General features: G+C 40.1%; 1 protein-coding gene across 3 annotated transcripts in view; it reads left to right on the forward strand.

The window, feature by feature from the left end:
- Positions 1-3,418: 3,418 nt before the first annotated feature.
- SLC25A24 (solute carrier family 25 member 24) overlaps positions 3,419-26,972 on the forward strand; it is a 56,919-nt gene continuing 33,365 nt past the window's right edge. Inside the window, exons 1-3 of one of the 3 annotated variants that reach the window (XM_017862994.1) lie at positions 3,419-4,305; positions 19,144-19,269; positions 23,034-23,121. In XM_017862994.1, the coding sequence (XP_017718483.1) occupies positions 4,119-4,305; positions 19,144-19,269; positions 23,034-23,121 (401 nt within the window). In that variant the 5' untranslated portion in view covers positions 3,419-4,118. Of the gene's footprint in view, positions 4,306-11,911; positions 12,214-19,143; positions 19,270-23,033; positions 23,122-26,972 lie in introns of those variants that run through there. The other 2 variants (XM_017862993.1, XM_017862995.1) reach the window with 2 other exon arrangements.

Here is a 26,972-nt window from a genome sequence, read left to right on the forward strand (position 1 = left end):
CAAGAAAAAAAAACCCCATCAAAAAGTGGGCAAAAGATATGAACAGACACTTTCTCAAAAGAAGACATTTATGTGGCCAACAAACATATGAAGAAAATCTCATCATCACTGGTCATTAGAGAAATGCAAATCAAAACCACAATGAGATACCATCTCACACCAGTCAGAATGGTGAACTTTAAAAAGTCAGGAAACAACAGATGCTGGAGAGGATGTGGGGAAATAGGAACACTTTTACACTGTTGGTGGGAATGTAAATTAGTTCCACCATTGTGGAAGGCAGTGTGGCAATTCCTCAAGGATCCAGAACCAGAAATACCATTTGACCCACCAATCCCATTACTGGGTATATATCCAAAGGATTATAAATCATTCACATGGACATGTACGTTTATTGCACCACTATTCACAATAGCAAAGACTTGGACCCAACCCAAATGCCCATCAATGATAGACTGCATAAAGAAAATGTGGCACATATATACCATGGAATACTATGGAGCCATAAAAAAAGAATGAGTTCATGTCCTTTGCAGGCACATGGATGAAGTTGGAAACCATCATTCTCAGCAAACTAGCACAAGAACAGAAAACCAAACACTGCATGTTCTCACTCATAGGAGGGCATTGACGAATGAGAACACATGGACAGGGAGGAGAACATCACAAACTGGGGCCTGTTGGGGTTGGGGAGGGGAGGGATAGCACTAGGAGAAATACCTAATGTAGGTGACGGGTTGATGGATGCAGCAAACCACCATGGCACATTTATACTTATGTAACAAACCTGCACATTCTGCACATGTATCCCAGAACTTAAAGTACAATGAAAAAAAAAAAGTATCCTTCCAGTAATGGTTATGGCTTTACACTGAACCAATCAAATTCTGTTACACAGCCTATGCTGTGATTACTCAAATTTGAGGGAGCAATGACCAGGATCTTTTTTTCCTTTCTGAATATTCTTGAAGGATTTTGAAATAGAATTGCTCCTTGTGGAGAGGCAGATTCTTTGGTCTTATTAGCACTACACAATAAGTAAGTGATTCAGTGCATAGAAAGGAGAAATGTGTTTACCAACTAAAACTAGCCGAATCTAGAATGATTATTAAAAGATTCCAAAGTAGGTGCTGAAAGAGGTCTTCAAGGACTGAAACTGGTCAAGTCTGAAGGTTATTCCAGTGGAAAACGGTAGTACATGAGAAGGCTAGAAGTTGGGGACAATAGAAGTAGCTAAATTGGGCTGAACCCTAGACTTTTGTTCTGACCAAGGAAATGAATTAAGGAAGTGTGAATTCTGGGTTTCTACTACTGGCCTCTAGGAACCACTGGTCTTTGGGAATTGCCAGTAGAAGTAAGCAGGGATGCCTTCTTTCGTCCAGATGTTTAAATATCCATGTAAAGATTTCTTCTCTTATGCAGGAAGTTGCTAGTGTTAATTACACCTTTTATCTTCATGGTATTATCTCAATTCATTGCAGACATAGTTGTGTAAAATACAGTAAAAATGCAATACTAGAAAATTGAAATTAAAAAGACAAGTTTTATTATTAGATATAACAAACAAAATTACTTTATCACATTGCTTTAAAGTTTCTATATCCTTCCTCTCAATGTCTGACTCGTTGCAGACAGGTAACAGGTTGCACTTCGAGTGGTTTGTTTCATACTAGCAGTGCTTCTCAAACTTTATGAAATGCTCATCCAGGGTTCTTGTATAAGTGCAATTCTTATTTAGTGGGCTTGGGGAGGACTGAGATTATTTCTGACAAGCTCCCAAGTGACACTGATTCTGCCGATCTGTGGCCCACACTTCATAAACTCTTTGATTTTCACAGTAACACTGATGTGACAGCAATGCTGCTGGCGTGTGGCCCATACTTCATAACTATTCATAAACTGTTTTGATTTTCACACTGATCTTTTGAGAATTCTTATTCCATTTTACTCATGTTTAAGCCAGATTTATTGAGATATCCCAGAATAAATTAACCCATGGTAGTGTGCAGTTCTGCTGGCACACACATATGGTGTGTAACCACTATCACCATAACAAGCAAGATGTAAAATAGTTCCATCACCCCCACAAGCCTTCGGATGCTCTTTTGTCATCAATTCCCCTCCCCCAAGTCCCGGCCCTGGTAACTACTGATTTGTTTTTTGTCCCTATAGTTTTGCCTTTTCCAGAATGTCATTGTTGACAGGTATCAGTAATTCATTCCTTTTTATTGCTAATTACTATCTCACTGTATAAATGCACACAGGTTGTTTACCAGTTCACCCATTAAAGAACATTTTGTTTCTGAACTTGACAGTTATGAATAGAACTGCTATAAACTCTCAAGTGAAAGCTTCGGTGTGAAGATAATTTTCTCAGCAAATATGTTGACAGGCAATGTTTCTAAGTATTACTTTTTTAAAAAAGTAAAATAGCCTGTAGCCCCAGGTACTCAGGAGGCTGAGGCAGGAGAATCACTTGAACCCAGGAGGCGGAGGTTGCAGTGAGCCGAGATTGCGCCACTGCACTCCAGCCTGGGCGACAGAGCAAGACTGTCTCAAAAAAAAAAAAAAAAAAAAAAAGTAAAATGAAAGCATGTAAGTGTGAGATGACTAATTCAAGCAACCGCTCTTCATGTACAGAGTATTCACAGCGGGGATTAAAAGAGGTTTTCAAGGACAGATAGAAAATTTGTTGAAGTTTGAAGGCAGTTCCAAAGGAAAGCGATGATTCTTAGTAAGACTGGAAGTTGGAAGTAATATAAAAAGATAAATCAGTTTCAAGATGACTTTACTAAGCAGGCAGCCCTTAACTTACAAATTCTAGATTCATATATGTCTTAAACATACAAAATGATATAAGGGGAGGTAAGCTCAGGGTCTGAGTTCCTGGCTGTTGGAACAACTGATTTCTGTGTGGTGATTCAGAAGATGTGAGACAGCCTAATTTACAAGTACAGAGGTGTCTTCTTTCCTGCAAAGAGCAGTACAACAATAGTTTCTCTTAAGCAACTGTGAATGAACAGAATTATTACAATTAATGAGATCTCATTTGATGGGCGTCTTAGATAATTAAGACCTTTCACACATAATATACAACCTTGTTGTGAAGGCAGATATTTATATTCTCATTTTACTGATGAGAGACTACCTGGAGAGGCTATGTCACATCCGAAGGATTGGGTACTTTCTCTGTTGAGTCCAATGTTTCTTCCGTTATTCCATGCTAGGCAGTAACAATTTCTGTCTTGCCTGAGTAATAAGCTCCAAACCTCGGAACTGCACCCATCTTGAGAAGGAGGAGGGCGCTGAGGTTTTTTCTGGTAAATGCAGCTGGCAGACACTCTATACGCTTAATCACGGGCAAATCCTAGCTAAGCTGTCTACCAAACTAGTCCCTCTTTTTCCCATTGCCCACGTGGATGGCTGTTGGTCTTTTCTGCAACAAATCCAGGAGTTTCTCCTTTTTGTTTTTATAATTGCTCCAATAGAAGCTTTCGGATTTAACTCTCCGCTTTTTAAAGCAGAATCGCCATCCCAGGTGCGCAACCACGAAAAAGTCAGACATCCATGAGAGACAATGCCCTCCATGGCCCACTTTCCAGGCAGAGAGAAGCAGCTCTGGGCGGACCGCCAAGGCTCTGGCCCGAGGGGGTCTTTAAGTGGAGTACCCGCTCTTCAAGACCCGGCTCCCAAACCACTGACGCGCTGACGCTGCAGCCCTGGACCTTCTGGGGTCCTCCTCCTCGGCCCCGCACTGCTGACGGCGGGACTGGCAACTGTGCGGAGATCGACCCCGGGCCCGCACGGCCCCTCCCGAGATCCACCTCGCAGCTCCCTCACTTCCTGCCCTCCGGAGGCGGCCCGGCCAGTGCCGCGGAGGCCGGCGCGGCGAGCTCCTCCCCAGCAGCAGCGGGACGACCACACCCTGCGCGTCGCGCGGGGTCGGGTGCGGTCTCCGCTGCTGCGCCCTGCGCGCCGCAGCCGCACACTGGACGGCGCCCCAAACCCTGCTGCGCCGCGCGTCCCGCCCAGCCTGGCCTCGCGCTGGTCCCAGTCGCGCCCCGCAGCCCTCGATCTCCCGTGACTTCCTCGGCCAGGCCGCCCGCGCCTCTGGGACCATGTTGCGCTGGCTGCGGGGCTTCGTGCTGCCCACCGCGGCCTGCCAGGAAGCGGAGCCACCGACGCGCTACGAGACTCTCTTCCAGGCGCTGGACCGCAATGGGGACGGAGTGGTGGACATCGGCGAGCTGCAGGAGGGTCTCAGGAACCTGGGCATCCCCCTGGGCCAGGACGCCGAGGAGGTGGGTCGCTGCCGGGGCGCCGCCTGAGCGCAGGGAGGGCTGCGGGCGCTGGGGACGCTGCGAGTACCGAGGAGGGCGGCCGCCCGAGGCGTTGCCAGGAGGAAGGAGGAACTGTGGCGCCCAGCGTTCCGGTGGCTTCAGAAACTCGGGCGTGGGGCCACGACCGGCGACCCCGGTAATAGAAGTGGGTCATAATACGAAAGGCTACTGGTATTTGTCCAGATAAAATGAGTGTTGTGGATACTCTGGCCCATGGGCACTGTAAAATTTTTAAGACCCTTTTGTCCTGAATCCATCCCAGGTTCTTTGTCTGTTTTTTTGTTTTGTTTTAATACCTTGCAAACATGTAATCATTTTTAGCCGTCAGAATTAAGTGTGTCCCAAGTTCTGTAAAAAGGCGCACACATTCTATCTCTTCGAAGCTGCTTTGTTACACCAGCTATGTGTGTTGTCTGCTGTTTCAAAACTGTTTGAAAAAGAATCGCATGTTTCCCCCACTTCCTGTTGGGAAGGAATGGCGACATTCCATTGTTTAAGACATTCCTAGGTTAGTGCCCTAGGTACATAAATTGATCTAAAGGGTTAACCTGCGTCTGAGCAATTTCGTGTTCTCTGAGTCATCTTAACTGTGCCCCTGAACTTCTGCCCCTTTAGTAGGGTGGAGATATGTGGCACTTCTCCAACCCTGTTGAAGCATTCCCTGACACTGGCATTCTCTATCCAAAGAGGGAAAGTGATTAGGTTACTATGAGGGCCTACAACTGTTATATTGTTATATTTAACTTCTCTTTTAATGTCTTTGGTAGTTACAGGCCTCTTCAGTTTACTGTTTCCTCTAGAGTCAGATTTAGTAAGTTGCAATTTTTTTTTTTTTTGAAACTGCCCGTTCTGTCCGAGGTTCATAATACTCGCTGATGATTTTATAAAACTTCTGACTGTATCTGTAGGTAGGTTCTCTATTTCATTCCTGATATCTATCCTTTTCTCCCCTTCAATCTTGCCAAAGTTTTGTGTATTTTATTCATATTTTGAAAGAACCAACTTTTGGTACTTTTTGCTGATTGTCCCAGAAATGGCCCTGTTGGAGTTCCCCACCATGTCCAGTCATTGGCTGAAAGCAGCCCAGGAAAGGGACGGCCTTGCTGCAGTGCATCAGCAGATGCCAGGGCTGGAGGCTAGAGGGTGGAAGTCGACTGTGTTCCTCACAGTAGACGCCTTTGAAGGGAGATCTCAGTGGTACAACTCCATAGTCCCTACAATATACAAAAGCTCTTTGGAGTCCTCAGTGATTTTTAAGATTGTAAAGGGATCCTGAGATCAAAAAGCTTAAGAATCGCTGCTGTACCATCTTTTTTATATAACTGCATCATATTCTGTTATACGTTTGTATCATAGTATATGTTACCAATTCTTTTTAAACCACCATTTAGCTTATTGATAGTTTAAAAACGATGTAAGTGAAATTGCAATGAATGTCCTTTGTATTCATTTTCTCATTCTGGTCCAGTTACTTTCATAGGATAAATTTTGAGGAGTGGACATGGCTGAGTCTGAAGATAACACACATTTTAAATTGGGATACATACTGCCTTTGGGAAACCTTGGACCCATTTTCACTCTCATTTGACTGACAGTGCTTGCTTCTCCACATCCTCACTCATTCAGAGTATCAGTCTTTATAAAGTCTCCTATTCTGCAGGTGGAATTCCTTTTCACTTCCTGTCTTAGTCCATTTAGTGTTGCTATAATGGAATACCTGAGACTGGGTAATTTATAAAGAAAAGACATTTATTTACCTCACAGTTCTGCAGGCTGGGAAGTTTAAGAAGTGTGGTGCTGGCATCTGCTGGGCTCCTGGTGAGGGCTTTTCTGCTGTGTCACAACATGGTGGAAAGTCAATTGGAAGTGGCCATGTGTGAAGAAGCAAAATCTGAGGGTTGTTCTGGCTTTATAACGACCCAGCCTGGAGGGAACTGATCCATTCCTGAGGCAACTAATTCAGTCTCATAAGAGAGAGAACTCACTCACTACTGCAAGAATGGCACCAAGCCATTCATGAGGGATCTGCCTCCGTGACCCTGACACCTCCCGCTAGTTCCCTCCTCCCAACATGGCCACATCAGGGATCAGACTTCAACATGAGTTTTTGTGGGGACAAACAAAACATAGTACTTGCTTTGCCTTTTTGTTCTATTCACACCCTCCACAGGATTGCATGATGCCTACCCATTTGGTGAGGGCAGTCTTCTTTAATTGGTTTACTGATTCAAATGCTACCCTCCTCCAGAGACGTCCTCACAGACACACCCAGAAATCATGTTTTACCAGCTATCTGGGCATCGCTTAGTCCAGACAAGTTGATACATAAAATTAACCATCACACGTGGGATAGAATTAGAATTACATTTATGGGGGAAAATTTCAGAGGCATGTCAGGGGTTTGTGTAATGTCAAGGAGTGAGGAGATTGGCCAGTTGGGCATAGAAAATGAGAACTGTGGGATGACTCTTCAGTGGAAAGTTTCAAGGTAGTAGTTTGTATCGAAACCAAAACTCAGCTTGAAGCAAAATCTCTATAAACTTTCATCTGATTTGATCTCATCTCCGTGTTTCCAAGCATTTGTAATGAATTGAGCATTTAGAAGAGAACAAATTTCTGTTTAAGTTTCTTTAGATTTTAGATGGAAAGAATGTAGAAATAAGAGTAGAATGTAGAAATAGCCATAAGGACTGTAATAGCTAACCATTACTAAATGTTCCAGAATTATCCAGGGAAGAGAAAAGAATTCAAGGCAAGTCCTGAGACAAAATTAAGAACCAGTTGGAAGTGAAAGCACTACTTTTTTGTTTTTGTTTTCTGATACGACCTTTCTTTTTTTTTTTCTTTTTTTCTTTTTTTTTGAGACGGAGTCTTGCTCTGTTGCCCAGGCTGGAGTGCAGTGGCCGGATCTCAGCTCACTGCAAGCTCTGCCTCCCGGATTCACGCCATTCTCCTGCCTCAGCCTCCCAAGTAGCTGGGCTACAGGCACCTGCCACCTCGCCCGGCTAGTTTTTTGTATTTTTAGTAGAGACGGGGTTTCACCGTGTTAGCCAGGATGGTCTCGATCTCCTGACCTCATGATCCACCCGTCTTGGCCTCCCAAAGTGCTGGGATTACAGGCTTGAGCCACCGCGCCCGGCTCACGACCTTTCTTTTCTATATGTTCCAAATCTCGTCATGAAATTAGTGAAAAATTAAAGTTAAAAATTAGAGAAAATTCATATTAAGTTCTCCTAGGACTCAGTAGTATAAGGGTATAGACTGAGAGTAGAATGTAGTATGAGAGCAAGAAGATACAGTATTTAACATAACTAATTTTCTCATACTTGTCTAGTAATCCTATTTCCTTTTAAAAATCTTCAGTTATTTTCTTCTCTTTATGCACCTCCTTCTCCCTCTCCTCTTCCTCCTTCTACCCCCATCTTCTTTCTTTCTGTGGAGCCCTCAAGAATGGGATTAGTGCTTGTATAAAAGTGACCCAGAAGAGCTTCCTTGCCCCTTCCGCCGTGTGAGGACACAGTGAGAAAACAGTGGTCCATAGAACCAGAAAGTGGGTCCTCACTAGACACTAAATCTCCTAGCACCTTGATCGAGGACTTCCAGTGTCTGGAACTGCAAGAAATCAATGCTTATTATTTAAGTAAGCCAATAGTATTTTTGTCATAGCAGCCCAGATGGACTAGGACAATTGCCAAGAGCAAGAAGGGAAGCAGCAAGCTACAAAAGGTTCCATCCTTGGTGTGAATTGACTGTGTAACCCTTGTCAAGTTTGAGCCTTACTGGAGCTTTACTTTCTTATTCTTAAAATGCAGATATCTTGCCTGCGTCCTGAACAGAGCTTTTAACAAGGTCATATGTGGCTGAATATGAAATTTCATGTTAAAAAAACCCTTTAAAATGTGGCGTCCCATTTACTAGCTGGTGAACTTCTTGAGGATCCTCTGTGCCCATGGGTATGAAGTATATGCCAAATGATCACCCAATGTTAGAGGAGTGGGTGGACTGGTAACCTGATTTCAGGGCCCTTCTAACTCTTACATTCTATGATTTTTTTTTTATTCTGTCTTTAAATTTTTACATTTACAATCACAGAAAAAATAGAGTCACATAGAAGAATAGTAGCTTAGCAAATGTTTATTGCATTGAATGGAATCAGGATTCACTCCATTAAGTAATTCCTCTGTTAACAAGGAGAGTTCATTTCATTTTTATTTCATTAATATTGCTTTTTTTTTTTTTTTTTTTCCTGGAGACAGAATCTCGTTCTATCAGCCAGGCTGGAGTACAGTGGTGTGATCTCGGCTCACTGCAGCCTCTGCTTCCTGGATTCAAGTGATTCTTGTGCCTCAGCCTCCCAAGCAGCTGAGATTACAGGCACATGCCACCACACTTGGTTAATTTTTGTATTTTCTAGTAGAGATGGGGTTTTGCCATATTGGCCAGGCTGGTCTTGAATTCGTGGCCTCTAGTGATGTGCCTGCCTCTGCCTCTGAAAGTGCTGAGATTACAGGCATGAGCCACCATGGCTGGCCCATTTACTTAATATTTTAATTGTCAGACACTTTATGGTTTCTGGCACAATATTAAGGAGGCATGATATAGAAATGATAGAGTGAATTTTAGGGCATCACAACAGAAAGATTATGGTATAAGAAAAACAATGAAATTCCAACTACATTTCTGTTCAATGTTCTGAAATATATAAAATCTGTATCTTTTGTGTTTTCTCCTGATTTATATTCCAAATTTGATGTTACCCTTCTCTGCAGAAATAAAGTGTCTGAAAGAATGAAAAAAATGGAAGAATTCTTTAGTAAGGCATAAAATACCCTTTCAATCTTTGTAGCATTCTAAGCCTTTTCAGTCACCTTTCCAAACTCTCCACATGCCATATTCCCTGACTAGACCACAACCGTGTACATTGATCCCTTTATTTTCTTCTCTCTGCCTGAGATTTCTCTCATTCCCCCTTCTCTGCCTGGTATATGATTCCCATTGTTTAAGGGCCCAGCTAACCTTTATAATTTTCCTAGCCCACTTTCTTTATCGGTATTCCAGAAAAAACATTTAGAAAGAAGCTTCCACAAGACAACATTCTGTAATACACTGCTTAACTTACTTTGACCATGCCGAGTTCAAAAATCTTATCTTTTTAAGGATCAAATGGAGCCCACCAAGTTATCTATATTTGACAGGATGTATGAAAACAAAAGGATTTGTTGAGAAAGTTTGAAGCCTAACCCTAAAATGTGGATCGTAGTGTTTACTACACATGAACTGGTTTAATGGATATAATGGTTATTATTACAGGCTATGGAATCAGAACAGGGTTCAAGTGTTTTCACCACTTGCTAGACTGTGGCCTTGGGCATGTTATTTAATGCCTGGAGGCCTCAAATGTTAACTACAAATGGTAAGAACTACCCAGTAACTTAGCATAAATAGTAAATTCATTCATTTAATATTTTTGAACAGTGCCAGACATGTTTAATGAACTGGGATATAGTGGTAAACAAGACCGATGGTGTTCTTCATTGTATTCCCAACACCCTCCCTATAGTAAATACCTACAGCCTTCTTCATTGTATTCTCAACACCCTCCCTATAGTAAATACCGACAGCCTTCTTCATTGTATTCTCAACACCCTCCCTATAGTAAATAGGTCTGCGTGTGTTGTGTAGGTGCTTGGGGAATAAAAAATAATAAGCAAATAATGAACAGGGTAATTTCAAAAAGCAGAAAGAGCTATTCAACAAAAACACCTGCCTTTTATTAGATGAAACTCTCAACTCTGTGGTTTGCCGTCTCCTGTCAGTTCTGTTAAATGCCGTCAGTCTGTTTTCCTTATCACCCTGGCCATGATTTCTGTCTTTTCTGCTTGGTCTTGTAAACTCTAACCCAATGCTTATTCTCTGCCTGGCTGTCTGCCTTCTGTAGCTCTTTGCCACTACCTGCATTCTCTATGATGCACAGGGAAGGACCATTCCTTGTGGACCATAAAATTCTCTTTTTGAAAGAATTCATTCTTGATTGGGCCACAGCACATCTTGTGAAACAGCATTAGACATTTGCCACTGCTCAACAGCTCTGGGGGAAAATGTTGATTGAGAAGCATACAGTGGTTTTTTTGACTAACCATGGTGCAACCTCCTCCCAGAGGGAAACTTACGAGTATTTCAAGGACGTGTGATGGTCCTTTTATGTCCCCAGTATCTGACATGATGGGTGGCGTACAGCAAGAGCTAACAGATAATGGCTAAATTAATTTTCTTTTTGAATTTTAATATTCAACTTTTTAGGGTACCCAATCTCCATATTTAGGAAAATAAATTACATAAGAAGTAGAGAGTTTTTATTGTGAAACTGCACCTCCACATTCCCTGTGGTGCAGGATGAGGAACCACAGGTGTTTGTCTGGGGAAGCCAGGGCCCTCTGTGGTTGCAGAGGGTGAGGATTAAGAGGAAGCTCTGCATAGTGTTTATGAGTATCTCCTAACTTCTCTCTGGGACTCAAGATCACTGAACTTTTGCCTATTTTGAGATCATCTTTACAATCCAGCCACTAACAGCTGAAGGATAGGCTTGCCCTGGAGCCATTGTAGTGGTTGGATGAAGATAAAAGATAAAAAACTGTGAGGGGAGGTGTCACAGAAGAAACGGCCCATGTGGGCAGATTTTCATTCAATTCCTAGTCTTTATTACAGCAATTCTCCAGTGCTGCAACCTTAAAAAGGATTCCTACAACACAATGTAGGTACCCATCAGCCGCAGATTGGATAAAGAAAATGTGGTACATACACACCATGGAATACTATGCAGCCATAAAAAAGAACAAAATCATGTCCTTTACAGCAACATGAATGCAGCTGGAAGCCAATAACTTAAATGAATTAATGTAGAAACAGAAAAACAAATACTGTGTTCTTACTTATAGGGGAGGAGCTAAATCTTGGGTAAATGGGGCATAAAGATGGGAACGATAGACACCAGGGACTCCAAAAGGAGGGAGGGAGGGAGGGAGGAGGGCAAGGGCTGGAAAATCTTCCTTCTGGGTACTTTGTTCACAACCTGGGTGATGGAACCATGAGGACCTCAAACCCTAGTATCACATAGTATACCCTTGTAGCAAGCTGATGGTGTAACCCCTGAATCTACAATAAAATTATTTTATCTAAAAAAATAAATTTTTAAAAAAGGATTCCTAGACAGGTGCAGCCAAACAATTTTTTTTTAAATGTTGGCAGGCCCCCACCGCCAATCACTTATGCTGCAATAGCCCATGTCCCAACATTCCCGACCTACTTCTCTCCAAAAGAAGTTTTTAGATGGCCCTAAAGTTTTTAGATAGTTTTAGATGGCCTTGTGCTGGGTTCTCCCTGGAAGGTTCTGGGGAAAGGGGCGTGAGTTGCCCCAACTGGACTCTTCCTGGAGTGGGAGCCTGCGCTTCTGATCAGACGTGAGTGCGGCAGGAACTCCGCGGTCTCTCAGCGCAGCCCCAAGTGCCGTCCCACGCAGGTCCTGGGCCCTGCGCGCTCGCGCCTTTGCACTGGAGCCGTTAGGATGAGCCCTCTCCTTTCATCGCTTTAACTGATGAAGGTGCTTTGTGTTTGGCACCCCTGAGGAGGATACTGCTTAGACCTCTTCCCACTGGCCGTGTGGTGGGCAGAGATCCCCTTGGTCCGTCGCACTTCCACCCCACTGGGGCTCACTCCGGCCTCGGAGCTACGAGGGAGACATCCTCGATGGACTCCCTCTACGGAGATCTCTTTTGGTACCTGGACTATAATGAGGATGGGGCCTTGGACATTTCTGAGCTTCAGGAAGGCCTGGAGGATATAGGGGCCATTCAGTCTCTAGAGGAAGCGAAGGTGGGTCTCACTGGCGCTGTTAATCAGAGAGACGTTGGGGCTGGGAGCCCTGGAGAGGCACTGGGCAGAGCGGGCAAAATTTACGTGTTCTCATGCTTGACCTGGGCCCACTGCAGTGTTCAGGTGGTTGACCAACGTTACTGTTTACTAAGAATAACACAACACAGCCAACACAGCCAACACATTTCTCAAGTATTTTTCTCCGTTTTCTCCCTGACTGTAGTACAATCTCTAACTTCAGATTGCTGTCAAGATGTTGGCTACATACAGCCTTGTCTTAAGAATCACCTTGTTCAATGTGCTCACCTGTCAGTCACCCAGAGGGGCGTCTAGGCCAAAGATGCGCCCTCCCCAGTTCAGAGAACTGGGATAATCACTCTACATGTATTTGGGAGTGGGGTGGTGATTGGAAATTTTCTGATGTTATGTTTTGATTTCTGTTCCTGGAAGGGTGGCAGTATAAGTGGCTTGTACTCTTGGGTTTCACTAGTGCTGAGGTTTCCTCATAATATATCTTAATAATAGACCCTAGTTATCAGTACTGAGCTTAGGCTAACCCTTCTCTTTCCCAACAGGCTAACCTACAGGCTCCTTCTCAGCATGTAATGCCTGGTAGATACTCCTATTGCAGTATTTCCAAGTCATTTTCCATTTGGAATTTATTATTGTATATAATAATTACTTTTTTTTCTTTCTTTCTTTCTTTTTTTTTTTTTGAGACAGAGTCTCGCTCTGTCACCCAGGCTGGAGTGCAGTGGCCGGATCTCAGCTCACTGCAAGCTCGGCCTCCTGGGTTTACGCCATTCTCCTGCCTCAGCCTCCCAAGTAGCTGGGACTATAGGCGCCCGCCACCTCGGCCGGCTAGTTTTTTGTATTTTTTAGTAGAGACGGGGTTTCACCGTGTTAGACAGGATGGTCTCGATCTCCTGACCTTATGATCCGCCCGCCTCGGCCTCCCAAAGTGCTGGGATTACAGGCTTGAGCCACCGCACCTGGCCAATAGTTACTTTATAAGTATATTTGCTCTTTGGATGTTTGACCCAGTAGACTGGGAGATCCATGGGCATGCGGCCTATTGAATTTATTTTGAATAATTGGTACTTTGTGCCCAAAAAGCTGTCAGTTGACATGCTAAAATTTAGTAAAACTCTTTCTATTAGCCACATGAACTTTGGGAATATTGAAGCTCCATTCAGTCATGGGTCAGTTCTAGTTTGAGCACATTCTATATTCCAAGCCCCTTACCCTGGTATCCTCATCTGTTATATCGGAGGCCTGGACTGTGTACTTTCTGAGGACCAATTCAGTCCAAAATGTTATTTCTGCAAAGCTTATCTGGATTTTTAATTTCTAGAAAAAAAAGTCTTTCTCCTTTTAAAGTTAAGTGTTCTTGTTTGGGTGCAGTGGCTCATGCCTGTAATCCCAGCACTTTGGGAGGCCAAGGCAGGTGGATCACTTGGGGCCAGGAGTTGAAGACCTGCTTGGCCAATATGGTAAAACCGGATCTCTACTAAAAATATAAAAATTAGCTGGGTGTGGTGGTGGGTGTGTGTAGTCCCAGGAGGCTGAGGCAGGAGAATCACTTGAGCCTGGGAGGCAGAGGTTGCAGCAAGCTGAGATTGCGTCACTGCATTCCAGCCCGGGCGACAGAGTGACTCCATCTCAAAAAAAAAAAAAAAAAAAAAATAGAAAAAAAAAAGTTAAGTGTTCTTCATATTTGTTTCAAGACACTCTTATATTTAGATTTGCAAGTGTGACTTGTATTCGTTTATTTGATACAAACTAGCCTTTCATAAGAAATTATGGGTTAGGCCATCAAGTTGAATCTTTTGAAACACATTTCTTCCTTATTGAAACAAAAGGTTTGCAGATCTGTCTTGCATTTTTGGCAAGGAGGCTTCGTGTACCTAGTGGTGACTGACGAGGGTTCACATGTCAAAACCCAAGGGAGGGGTATCCCCAGAGAATTCTGCACCAACCACACAGAACATTCTGTTTCAGAGGAGCACCGTTGTGACTTCTCCTCAGGTGGCAGTCACATCACTAGGAAGTTTTGATATGAGGTCTCTTCCCACACGTCTCTACCTCCCCTAGTAGGAAAATCTGTTTATATAGACAAAACTCAACTGATAAAAAAAGAAAGAAATGGTACTTACATTGTCGTATTAAGATACAAAAGCAATAACTTTTTGTTGCGAAAATGGTCTGTTTTTTGAACAATGTATTGTTTTGTTTTTTCCTGTGAAAGTTGAGAAACTAAGTATATGAAGAGATAATGGTCAGACCATAAATAAAAATAGAACTTTGACTCAAAATTTACAGCAGTCGGCCCAGAAAACCAGCCCTTTATCTAAAATAAACAGACCAGGAAACCAGCCTGTTATGTCAGACTTACAGGAAGGCAGGTTACTATCTCTAGAGACAGTACACAAAGCTATGCAATAACTGCTGTAACAGCCCCAAATAGTCAGAATTTGATTAATAACCGACAGCCCCCCTAATTTTTTTCTTTACTTCCAACTTAGGACGAACCAGAGAAAGCTAAATATGCACCACCTACTAATCAAATAGGATGCCCTGTTTCTACTGAGCCCACCTACAGCTTCCCTGGGCCAGCAGCCCCCAATCAGGAAATGCCTGAAGCCTTCCCTTTTTCTCACTGTAAAGCTTCCCCACTCCTCTTCCTGCCTTTGAGTCTCTGTCAATAGGCAAGTGAGGGTGTGTGACTGCCTTGCTATAGCAAGCTTGGGCCAGGTAGATTTTGCTTTTCTCATTTGATTGGTCTTTTATTTCTACAAGGAACATACAGGAAAATTTACAGGGGAATCCATTCCTAGTCTTTCATGTTATAGTAGTCCCCTTTTATCTGCAGGACAGCATATTTTCAAAGATCCCCACTGAATACCTGAAACTGGGGGGTAATATTGAACCCTGTATGTACCATATATATATACACACATATGTAATTTTAGTATTTTTTTTTTTTTACTTTATCTTTAATTAGCTCTTAGCTCTTTTTTTTTTTTTTTTTTTTTTTTTTTTTTTTTAGATGGAGTCTCACTCTGTTGCCCAGGCTGGAGTACAGGGGTGCAATCTCGGCTCACTGCAACCTCTGTCTACTGAGTTCAAGCAGTTCTTGTGCCTCAGCCTCCCGAGTAGCTAGGACTGCAGGTGTATGCCACCATGCCTGGCTAATTTTTTTAAATTTTAGTAGAAATGGGATTTCACCAAGTTGGCCAGATTAGTCTCGAACTTCTGACTTCAAGTGATCCGCCCATCTTAGCCTCCGAAAGTGCTGGTGAACCACTGCGCCTGGCCATAGACTATATATTTTTGATCTGATAACTGGTATGGCTACTAAGTGACTAACAGGCAAGTAGCATCTATAGTGTGGATATGCTGGACGAAAGGACATTCACCTTCTGGGCTGGATGGCACAGAATGTCGAGAGATTTCATCATGCTACTCAGAATGGTGTGCAATTTAAAACTTATGAGTTGTTTGTTTCTGGAGTTTTCCATGTAATAGTTCAGACCATGATTGACCGCAGGTAACTGAAACTGTAGAAAGTGAAACTGTGGATAAGGGAGGACTATTGTATTGATAAGTCAGACTCATTAGGCAATCATAACTCTTGATTTACCACAAGAAATGCTGCAGAAATATGAGTAAAAAAAACAAAACAAAACAAAACAAAAGAAAACTGTTCAAAGTTTTTTTTGAAAAAAACAAAACAAAACTGACCTTTAGCTTGTTACTTCCAAAATGGTAGTGAAAACTGCGGTCCCAAAGAGTGAAAGGAACCAATGACTAAGAGAAAATCTTGTTTTCAGGATGACAGATTAAAAAATAAGCAACTTGCTGAAACAGTGAAAATCTCTCCACTTATAACACAAAACTAGTTAAAACTGGTTGGAATGAATATGGTCAAATCAAGTCTGCACAGAACGAACTTGCTGATGTTACAGCCCAGATTTCCACCACGTATTTTATACTAACTCCCCCCAGATTTTCACACACAATCCGTGAGGTAGCATGAAGAGATAACTATGCATGCCTAAGATCTTGGGAGACCTCCCCCTTTCCTTCCACCAATCACCCACTAATCCAGAATCTGCCCTCAAACCTTTTCTAATAAAATGACTACCTTAAAGCCAGCACAGGGAGACAGATTTGAGCTGGACTCCTGTCTTCTTGTGGGTCATCTTGCAATAAGAAGCTTTTCTTTTCTCAAAACCTTGTGTTATAATATTGACTTCTAGTTCATTGGGCAGCAAGCCCCTTTTGGTCAGTGACTATTCTTGTTCACTGATATTTCCATTGGCCAAAATATAAACCTCTTACAGGAAACTTCAGTACATAAATGGCACCACAGAATGCTGTGACATTTTCTCTTGGATTTTAGCAGGTTACTGTACTGAATACTGTAGGCAGTTATAACACACTAAGTATTTGTGTATCCAAACATAGAAAAGGTACAGTAAAAATATGGTAATTTTGTTCAACTTTTAATCGAGATTCAGGGGGTATGTGTACATTTGTTACAAGGGTATATTGCGTGATACTGAGGTTTGGGGTACAATTGAACCCTGTCACCCAGGTAGTGAGCATAGTACCCAATCGATAATTTTTCAACCCTTACCCATTCCCTCCCCATTCTTGTAGTCCCCAGTTTCTGCTATTCCCATCTTTATATCCATGTGCACCCCATGTTTTGCTCGTATGTATATGTAAGAACATGTGGTTTTTCGTTTTCTATTTCTGCGTTAATTCGCTTAGGATAATGGCCTTCAGCTGCAGCCATGTTGCTGTAGAGGACATGGTTTTATTATTTTTTATGGCTGTGCAGTATTCCATGGTGAAAATACGGTACTATTATCTTACTAAACCACTGTCATATATGAGGTCTGTCATTGACTGAAATGTATACAGTGCATGAATGTATATACACATATATATAATGTCATCCATTTTGTGTATTGTTAGATTTGATTTGCTAATATTTTTTGTAGGAGTTTTGCATCTTTTTCACTAGTTGACATTGCTTGTAATTTTCCTTTTTTGTGTGATGTCCCTGTTAGGTTTTAGAGTCAAGTGTATACCCACCTCATAAAATGGGTGGAGAATGCTCCCACCCTTTCAATTCTCTGGAAAATTGGTGGTTTTTTTCCTTAAAGTTTGGTAGACATTATTGTTAAAACCATGTGGGCCTCGATTTTTCTTCATGGGAATGTTTTCAAATTACACTTTACATTTCTTTAAAATCTGAGTATAGGGCTACTCAGAATTTCTGCTGTCTTCTGTCAGTTTTAATAAGTTTTATAGGTGTTTGTTATCTCACTTTCACATTTTTGATATAAAGCTGTTCATAATATCATTAATGTCTATAGTGTCTAGTAGTTTCCATCTTTACTTTCTGACATTAGTTATTTGCCAGTTTTAGGAGTTTGTCAATTTTAAGAGTCTTTTCAAAGAACCGTCTTTTGGCTTTGTTAATCTTCCCAATGATGTGTTTTCTTTCTCATTACTTTTTGCTCCTTATTTCCTTCAACTTCTTTTTTGCTTCATTTTTAAATAATTTCCTGAGATTGAGATAAGCCTCAATGATTGGTCACTGATTTCCAGTCTTTCTTCTTTTCTAATTATGCATTTTAAACCAGAAATCTTTCTCTAAGTGTAGCTTTAGTTGCAGCTCACAAGTTTCAGATCTGTCTCTCTAAGTCTGGAGGTTGGAGATCTGACCATGACCATTAAACTATCCAGTCACAATGTGGCATTATTTTTTATTTATTTATTTATTTTTTTGAGATGGAGTTTCACTCTTGTTGCCCAGGCTGGAGTGTAATGGTGTGATCTCGGCTCACTGCAACCTCCACCTCCCAGGTTCAAGCGATTCTTCTGCCTCAGCCTCCCAAGTAGCTGGGATTACAGGTATGCACCACCATGCCCAGCTAATTTTGTATTTTAGTAGAGATGGGGGGGTTCTCCATGTTGGTCAGGCTGGTCCTGAACTCCCGACCTCAGGTGATCCGCCCGCCTCAGCCCCCAAAGTGCTGGGATTACAGGCGTCGGCCACCGAGCCCGGCCCAACTTGGCATTATTTACCCGGAAGAGCATGACTATCAGAACAGTAGAATTTGTAATCTTTGAGTGGGTGATTGTGAGTGTCATAATAGGTAGATAGGTTATATTTTGGGTGGTGGTAGGAGAGGGCTTACAGTTTGCTATGACAGCTTTTTATATGGATCATCCTTAGTAAAAGATTATTTAATTTTTGAAATCAAAGGGAAAAACACCATTTTAGGCTTTCTTCTTTCTTTGTTTTTTAGAGACAGGGTCTTTCTCTATCACCAGGTTAGAATGCAGTGGTGCAATATAGCTCATTGTAACCTCAAATTCCTGGGCTTAAGTGATCCTCCTATCTCAGCTTCCATGTAGCTAGTATTTATAGGTGTGTGCCAACACATCTGGCTAATTTTAAAAATTTTTTTATGGAGATGAGGTCTCACTATGTTGTCCAGTCTGGTCTTGAATCCTGACCTCAAGTGATCCTCCCCCATCAGCCTCCCAAAGTGCTGCAATATTTTAAATCGTGTGGTAGGTCAAGTGTTTGTCTTCTATCTTGGGGTTTATAAAGTACATGTCAAGAAATTTAGGGTGTGGTTATATTAGCTTTAAAATGTCATGTTTTATAAAATCAGTGCATCATTTTCTGATTGAAAATTTAACACAAGACCCGGAATCTTTTTGCAGCAGTAGAACTACTTTTATTATAGATCTTTGCCATAATGAATGATGATACATCTGGCCAAAAATAGGTACTATAGTCTTTTAGGAAAACAGCCAATCTGCTTGAAATATGTGTAGAAATAATTTAGTGCATCAGCCCATATTGGCAACAACTTCTTTCTAATGTTTTTTGTTTTTTTAATAGAAAATTTTACTACTGGAGATGTCAACAAAGATGGGAAGCTGGATTTTGAAGAATTTATGAAGTACCTTAAAGACCATGAGAAGAAAATGAAGTTGGCATTTAAGAGTTTAGACAAAAATAATGATGGTGTGTCTTTCTTTTATATTTATCACCAGCTATGAAGAAGCATTTCTCGTGCTTCCAAGAGTCTAAAAGCATGCTTATTTAATCTCTGTGGTTTTAGATGATAATTATTATTTGTGTTAATACTTATTTTCTTAGTAATATGATTTTATGTAGAGTTTATATTATTTAGTGAAGAAAACTTATAGATAGCTTTTCTTTTTCATTACTTTGAAATGTAATGAATTACATTGCTGAATTATAAACTGTGGGCAGGGCCTGTTGTAAATATTAACTATGGAACATTATGCTGATTTGACTTAAACCTGTAGGTTAAAAATAATAATTGTATTTTCTTGTCCTCTAGGTAAGTGAGATTTGTTTTTATTTGTATACAAGAATGACAATTGTGTAGTCTAAAATTTAAAAAACTTTCAGATTATCTTGCATTTGTTAGTATTTTTGGAAAAATTAATTTAGAGAAGATACTCTCTGATCCTGGAAATTAGGGGAAAATAGCATATAAACATTTATGTACCTTCTAGTTAAGAGTGTGACTTCTCCATTTCGATTAATAGGTTGGAGTTTCTCTTAATCTGTTTTCTGTTGCTATAACAGAATACCATAGACTGGGTAATTTGTGAAGAAATGAAATTTATTTCTTATAGTTCTGGAGGCTGGGAAGTTCAAAGTTGAGGAGCTGAATCTGGTGAGGGCCTCTTACTGGGTCATAACATGCTAGCAGGCATCACAGAGCAAATGCGCTACCTCAGATCTCTCTTCTTTTTATGAAGCCACTAGTCCCATCATGGGGACCCTACTCTGAAGACCTTATCTAATTCTAATTAGAAATAGAGTCTTGAAGCTCTCATCACCAGAGGCAACCTTTAACAGGAAGAGAGAATTTATAAAAATTGTAATGCTGTACCAAACCCCTCCCTACTTGTGAATAGTCAGGGTCATTTCATTTACAGACTTGTGTTAAACAAATAGATTGACAGGAAATGTGGTTCATGTCTGAGATAAGCAAACTTTTTGTCCAGAAGTCCAGATAATAAATATTTTAGCTTTGTGGGTCATGTGGTCTCAGTTGTAGCTACTTATCTCTGCTGTTGTACCTCAAAAGCAGCCATGGACAATATGTAAATGAATGGGGATGGCTGATTTCCAATAAAACTTTATTTCCAAAGATAGTTAATACACCTTATTTGGCTTGAGGGTTATGGTTTGCCATACCTTATTTACACTGAATATTAAAGTTTAATTCAATCAATTTCCTTCAAACAAACAAACGAAAGTCTTTAAATGGTTTTGAAGATTATTCACATCTGTGACTCTCAGCCAGGAAGAGCTGAGTTTGGGTTGGAAGTAGTACTGTTGAAACATTTGTTGCCCATCAGCCTGACAATATATGCCCCCAAGTCTAGCCTTAGTCCAGTCTTCTAGCCAAATTCAGCTTGCTTGCTTCTCTGCAAACTTTCTTTCCGACATGGACCCTCTGCAGTTCAGATTGTCTTGCGGGTCAGATTGTCTGTGTGCTGTTATAGCAGGCAGTAGCTGAGAGATGGAGCTACCTTAAGATCAATTGCCAGGTAATCAGAGGTCAATCATCCCAGTACATAAGTTGTGTACATATCAGTTGTTCATTTTATAAAATTCTGAATGAACCAGAGGAACTAAAGATGAAATTTTGATGGTATATTTGTAGGAAAGCCATACAATGTTTCCTTAATTTACCATGTTTGTATATTTTAAAACAATGTGGCATTATAGGTTCATATTTTTATTTTTCAGACTTCTTTAATGCAAAACATATACAGTTGATCCTCATTATTTGGGGATTCTGTATTTGTGAATTTGCCTACTCAATAAAATTTATCCCAAAAGTAACCCCAAAATATATACTCACAGTGCTTTCCCAGGCATTCCTGGACACGCACAGAGCAGTGAAAAACTTGAGCTGCTCAGCATGTACATTCCTAGCTAGTAGAATAAGGCAACACTCTACCTTCTTGTTTCAGCTCTCATACTATTAATTAGCAAGTATCCCTTTCAAAGTCTATTTTGTGCCAATTTTGCATTTTGTATTTTATTGGTAATTTCCTTTTAAAGTGTTCCCCAAATGTAGTGCTGAAATGCTGTCTAGTGTTCCTAAATGCAAGAAAGCCATGGCATACCTTATGGAGAAAATATATGCGTTAGATAAGCTTTGCTCCAAATTCAATGTTAGTGAATCAATAACACACATTAAATGAGGTGCCTTCAAACAGAAACAGACATAAAACAAGGTTATGTATTAATCAGTCATGAAAGTGTTGTGATCAGAGGCTCACAGGAACCTAACCCTGTTTTTCCTGTAGGAATAATGGTTCGGTATTTGCTAATTCAGTGTTTGCAATGAATATAGAACTTTATGGAGCATGATTACTGTGAATAATGAGAATTGAGCATATCTCTTTAAGAGTGCAGTTCTAAAGGAGAATATTCAGAAGGGTATTTGCATAATTTCTTTGCTAACAGATGCTGCCTCTCACTGTCCTTACATGGTCCAGATTCTCATGCTGCTCCTTCCCTCTCCCCAGGAGGATTCTCTCAGAATCCTATCATCTCTCCAGGGTCCTTTCTCCAAGAAAGTCTATCCTTTCATCACTAACAGTAATTTTTATCTTCCTTTTTTTCTGGAGAAGTCAGCTGCTTGTGCTACTTCAGCACCAGACCCTCTCTTTGTTTTGTTTCATTCTTTTTTGTGTACAGTAGTCTTAGGATTCTCATGAGCCTGTGAATTGCTCAAGGAAATATAGCACTGCTTACATTTATTGCTTCTATTTTATTTTCTATATTCTCTTCTTGTCTTCTGATTGTTCTCCTTCTGTCTACAAACATGCTCTAATTTCCCTAGTATTAAAAAATTTCTATTATTGTTCTTTTTTCCTTGCTCCCCTTATTTTTACTGCCAGATTTTTATTTTTATTTATTTATTTTTGAGACGGAATCTCACTCTGTCACCAAGGTTGGAGTGCAATGGCGCAATCTCAGCTCACTGCAACCTCTGCCTCCCGGCTTCAAGCAATTTTCCTCTCTTAGCCTCCCGAGTAGGTGGGATTATAGGTGCCTGCCACTATGCCCGGCTAATTTTTGTATTTTTAGTAGAGATGGGGTTTCACCATGTTGGCCACACTGGTCTCGAACTGCTGACCTTAGGTGATCCGCCTACCTCAGCCTCCCAAAGTGCTGGGATTACAGGTGTGAGTCACCATGCCTGGCCTTTTACTGCCAGATTTTTAAAAGAATAGTCTGTGCTTTAGCTCTATTTTCTCATTTACTACTACTCTTTAACACAGTGATATATGATGTTTTGTATAGTAAATGTCTAGTAATTTATTAAAAATGTAGAAATAGATACTTTTAAATGACTAGATCCTACTTTAATTGAATTTATCTTAGAGTTAGAATATCTTGATTTGGATCTTAGTTCTGCTACTTCTTAATTACATTACTTGGTAAGGCCACTTGAGAAGTTGGTCTCTTTGGAGGAATATTATTTATCTTTAAGGCTGTTATAATTACTGAATTTTTAAAAAATGTGTGTTTATTTGTTTAATGTATTTGTTACATTTTTAGTATTGATGTTGGGATAGGCATTTAAGCAAATCTGTAACTCACCTACATGCATAATTTTGCCTTAATCAGTTTAAAGCTTTCTCTTAAATGAGAGATTTGAAATTCATGATTTCTATGGCTCTTGTCAGTTCCGAGTTTTATTTTTTGCCCTTTTTATTTTTTTAAAGGAAAAATTGAGGCTTCAGAAATTGTCCAGTCTCTCCAGACACTGGGTCTGACTATTTCTGAACAACAAGCAGAGTTGATTCTTCAAAGGTAAGCTCTTCATGTTGGTCAACAATTGACTTTCACTTTAATATCCTGCATTAGAACTCTGTGTTTGTAAGTGTGGCTTTAAAACACCTCCCTAGTCTTCAGTACGTATATCCAAGATCTTTTTGTCTTTTTTCCTCCCATTTATGGTAACTTTTTTGAGATGGAGTCTCACTCTGTTGCCCAGCTGGAGTGCAATAGCGTGATCTCAGCTCACTGCAACCTCCGCCTCCCAGGTTCAAGTAATTTTCCTGCCTCAGCCTCCCGAGTAGTTGGGACTACAGGCACGTGCCACCACACCTGGCTATTTTTTTTTTATTTTTAGTAGAGACAGTTTCACCATATTGGCCAGGCTCATCTCGAACTCCTGACATCAGGTGATCTACCCGCCTTGGACTCCCAAAGTGCTGGGATTACAGGAGTGAGCCACTGCGCCCAGCCAGCAGCTTTACTGAGTTGTAATTCACATACCATAAATTCACTTTTCTAAAGTATACAATTCCAGTGATTTAAAACATTTTTTATTTTTAAATTGACAATTATATGTGTTTATCATGTACAACATGATGTTTTGAAGTATATATATGTTGTGGAGTGACTAAGTCTAGCTAATTAACGTGATACATCTCATACGTAATGATTTCTATGGTGAGAACACTTTACATCCATTCTGTTAGTATTTTTCAAGAATATAATATATTATTATTAATTATAGTCTTCATGTTGTACAGTGGAGCTCTTGAGCTTATTCCTCGTGTCAAGCTGAAATTGTGTGTCCTCTAACACAAACCATACCCTACTCCCAAAGTATTCTGCTCTCTGCTTCTATGAGATTAACTTTTTCTGATTCCACATGAGTGAGATCATGCAGTATTTGTCTTTACCTGGCTTATTTCATTCATATTGTTACAAATAACAGGATTTCCTTCCTTTTTATGGCTGAACAGTTTTCTCTTGTGTATGTGTAGCACATTTTCTCTGTTCATGCATTGGTGGACACTTAGGTTGATTCCGTATCTTGGCTATTATGAATAGTGCTGTAATGAACATGGGAATGCACATGGCTCTTTGATATATTGATTTCATTTTATATATGTATATATATGTGTACACACACACACATACAGTGGTGGTATTGTAGTATCATATGGTAGTTCTGTATTTAATTTTTAAAGGAACTCCATACTGCTTTTCATAATGGCTGTATTAATTTACCTCCTCACCAACAGGGTGCAAAAGTTCCCTTTTCTCTACATACTTGCCAACACTTGTTATCTTTTGTCTCTTTGGTAATTGTCATTCTAAGTGTAATATGAGGTGATATCTCATTGTGGTTTTTATTTGCATTTCTATGGTAATTAGTGATATTGAGCTTTTTTTTTTTTTCTTGTACTTTTTGGCCATTTGTATGTCTTTGAAAGATGTCTATTGGGGTTTTTTGGTTGTTTATTTGAGGTTTTTTGTTTTTATGTAGGCATTTACTGCCATAAACTTTGCTCTTAAAACTGCTTTTGCTGTGTTCCATGGGTTTTGGTAGACTGTGTTTCCATTTTTTTCATCTCAGGAAATTTTTGAATTTTGCTTTCAGTTTCTTCATTGACCCACTGATCATTCAGGAGCATGTTGTTCAATTTCCATGTATTTGTGAATTTGCTGAAGCACCTCTCTTACTGATTTCTAATTTTTTATTATTGTGGTCAGAAAAGAAACCTGATATGATTTCCTTCTGCTTAAATTTGTTAAGACTTGTTTAGTGGCCTAACATATGATATGCCCTGGTGCGCCCTGGTGCATGTTCCATGTGCAGTTGAGAAGAATGTGTGTTCTCTTGCCATTAGGTGAAATGTTTTATGTCTGATCTGTCCATTTGGTCTAGAGTATAGTTTAAATCTGATGTTTCTTACTGATTTTCTGTTGAGATGATTTGTCCGTTGCTGAAGGTAGTGTGTTGAAGTCCCCTACTATTGCTGTATTGCAGTCTATCTTTGTTGTTGTTGTTGTTGTTGTTTTTGAGACGGAGTCTCCTCTGTTGCCAGGCTGGAGTGCAGTGGCAGGGTCTCGGCTCACTGCAGCCTCCACCTCCTGGTTCAAGCGATTCTCCTGCCTCAGCCTCCTGAGTAGCTGGGGCTATAGGCACCTGCCACCATTCCCAGCTAATTTTTGTATTTTTAGTAAAAACAGGATTTCACCATGTTGGCCAGGGTGGTCTTGATCTCTTGACTTCATGATCCATCCACCTTGGCCTCCCAAAGTGCTGGGATTACAGACATGAGCCACCGCACCTGGCCAATGTTTGGTATTTATCTTTAGGTGCACTGATGTTGGGTTCATACATATTTATAAAAAACAATAGCTACGTAATTTATTAAGGGATATGCAATGTAAAATATATAAATTGTGACATTGAAAATTCAAAATGGAAGAACTGGAGTAAAAGTGCCTTCATATAACTTATTGTTATATCCTCTTATTGAATTGACCCTTGTATCATTATATAGGATCTTTGTTTCTCCTTTACACTTTCTGACTTAAAGTTTGTTTAATATGATGTAAGTATACTCCTGCTCTCTTTTGGTTTCTGTTTCCATGGAATATCTTTTTCCATTCCTTCACCATCAGTCTGTGTGTATATTTACAGATGAAATGAGTCTGTCATGGGCAGCATATAGTTGAATCTAGTTTTATTTATCCACTCAGACACTATGTTTTTTGATTGGATAATTTAATCCATTCATGTTCAAGGTAATTATTGGTAAGTAAGGACTTTGTACTGCCATTTTGCTTATTGTTTCATGGTTCTTTTGTAGATCTTTTATTCTTTTCTTCCTCACTTGCTGTCTTTTTTTTGTGGTGAAGTGATTTTCTCTAGTGGTATGTTTTGATTTCTTGCTTTTATTTTTTGTGTATCTCCTATTGGTTTTGATTTGTGGTTACCAAAAAACATCTTAAGAGTTATAATAGTTTATTTTAACTTGATAACTTCATTTTATTGCAAAACCCTCCAAAACAAAAAAAAAATCTACACTTTTACTTAATCCCTTGACATTTTGAATTTTTGATGTCACAGTTCACATTTTTTCATATTGTGTATCCCTTAACAAATTATTGTAGCTAGTATTAGTTTTAATAGTTTTCTCTTTTATCTTTCCTACTACAAATATAAGTGATTTGCATACCATCATTATAGTATTATTTTTAATTTACCTGTGTACTTTCTTTTATCAGTCAGTTTTATACTTTCAGATGTTTTCCTGTTACTCATTAGCATGTTTTTCTTTCAGCTTGAGGAACTCCTTTTACATTTCTTATAAAATAGGTGTGGTCATGATTAACTCCCTCAGCTATTGTTTGTCTGGGAAAGTATCTCTCCTTCATTTCTGAAGGACACTTTGCTGGGTACATTAGTCTTGGTTGGTATTTTTCTCCTTGAACACTTTGAATATATCATCCCTTTCTCTCCTGACTTGGTAGGTCTCTGCTGACAAGTCTGTTGCCAACCATATTGGGACTGTCTTGTATGTTATTTGCTTCTTATCTCTTGCTGTTTTCAGGATCCTCTCATTGTTTTTAATTTTTGAGTTTGATTGTAATATGTCTTGAGGTAGGCTTGTTTGGACTGAATCTGATTAGAGACCTTTGACTTTTTCTGTATGTAGAGATTTACATCCTTCTTCAGGTTTGGAAAATTTTCTGTTACTGTTTCTTTAATTAAGCTTTTTACCCCCTTTATCTTCCTTTTCTCCTTTTTTAACTCCTGTGACTCAAAACTTTGCTCTTTTGATGCTGTTCCGTAAATCTTGTAAGCTTTCTTCATTCATTTTCATTCTTTTTTCTCCTCTGTGTATTTTCAAATA

Source organism: Rhinopithecus bieti, unplaced genomic scaffold (assembly GCF_001698545.2).
Source record: "Rhinopithecus bieti isolate Rb0 unplaced genomic scaffold, ASM169854v2 scaffold_66334, whole genome shotgun sequence".
Classification (NCBI taxonomy): Eukaryota; Metazoa; Chordata; class Mammalia; order Primates; family Cercopithecidae; genus Rhinopithecus; species Rhinopithecus bieti.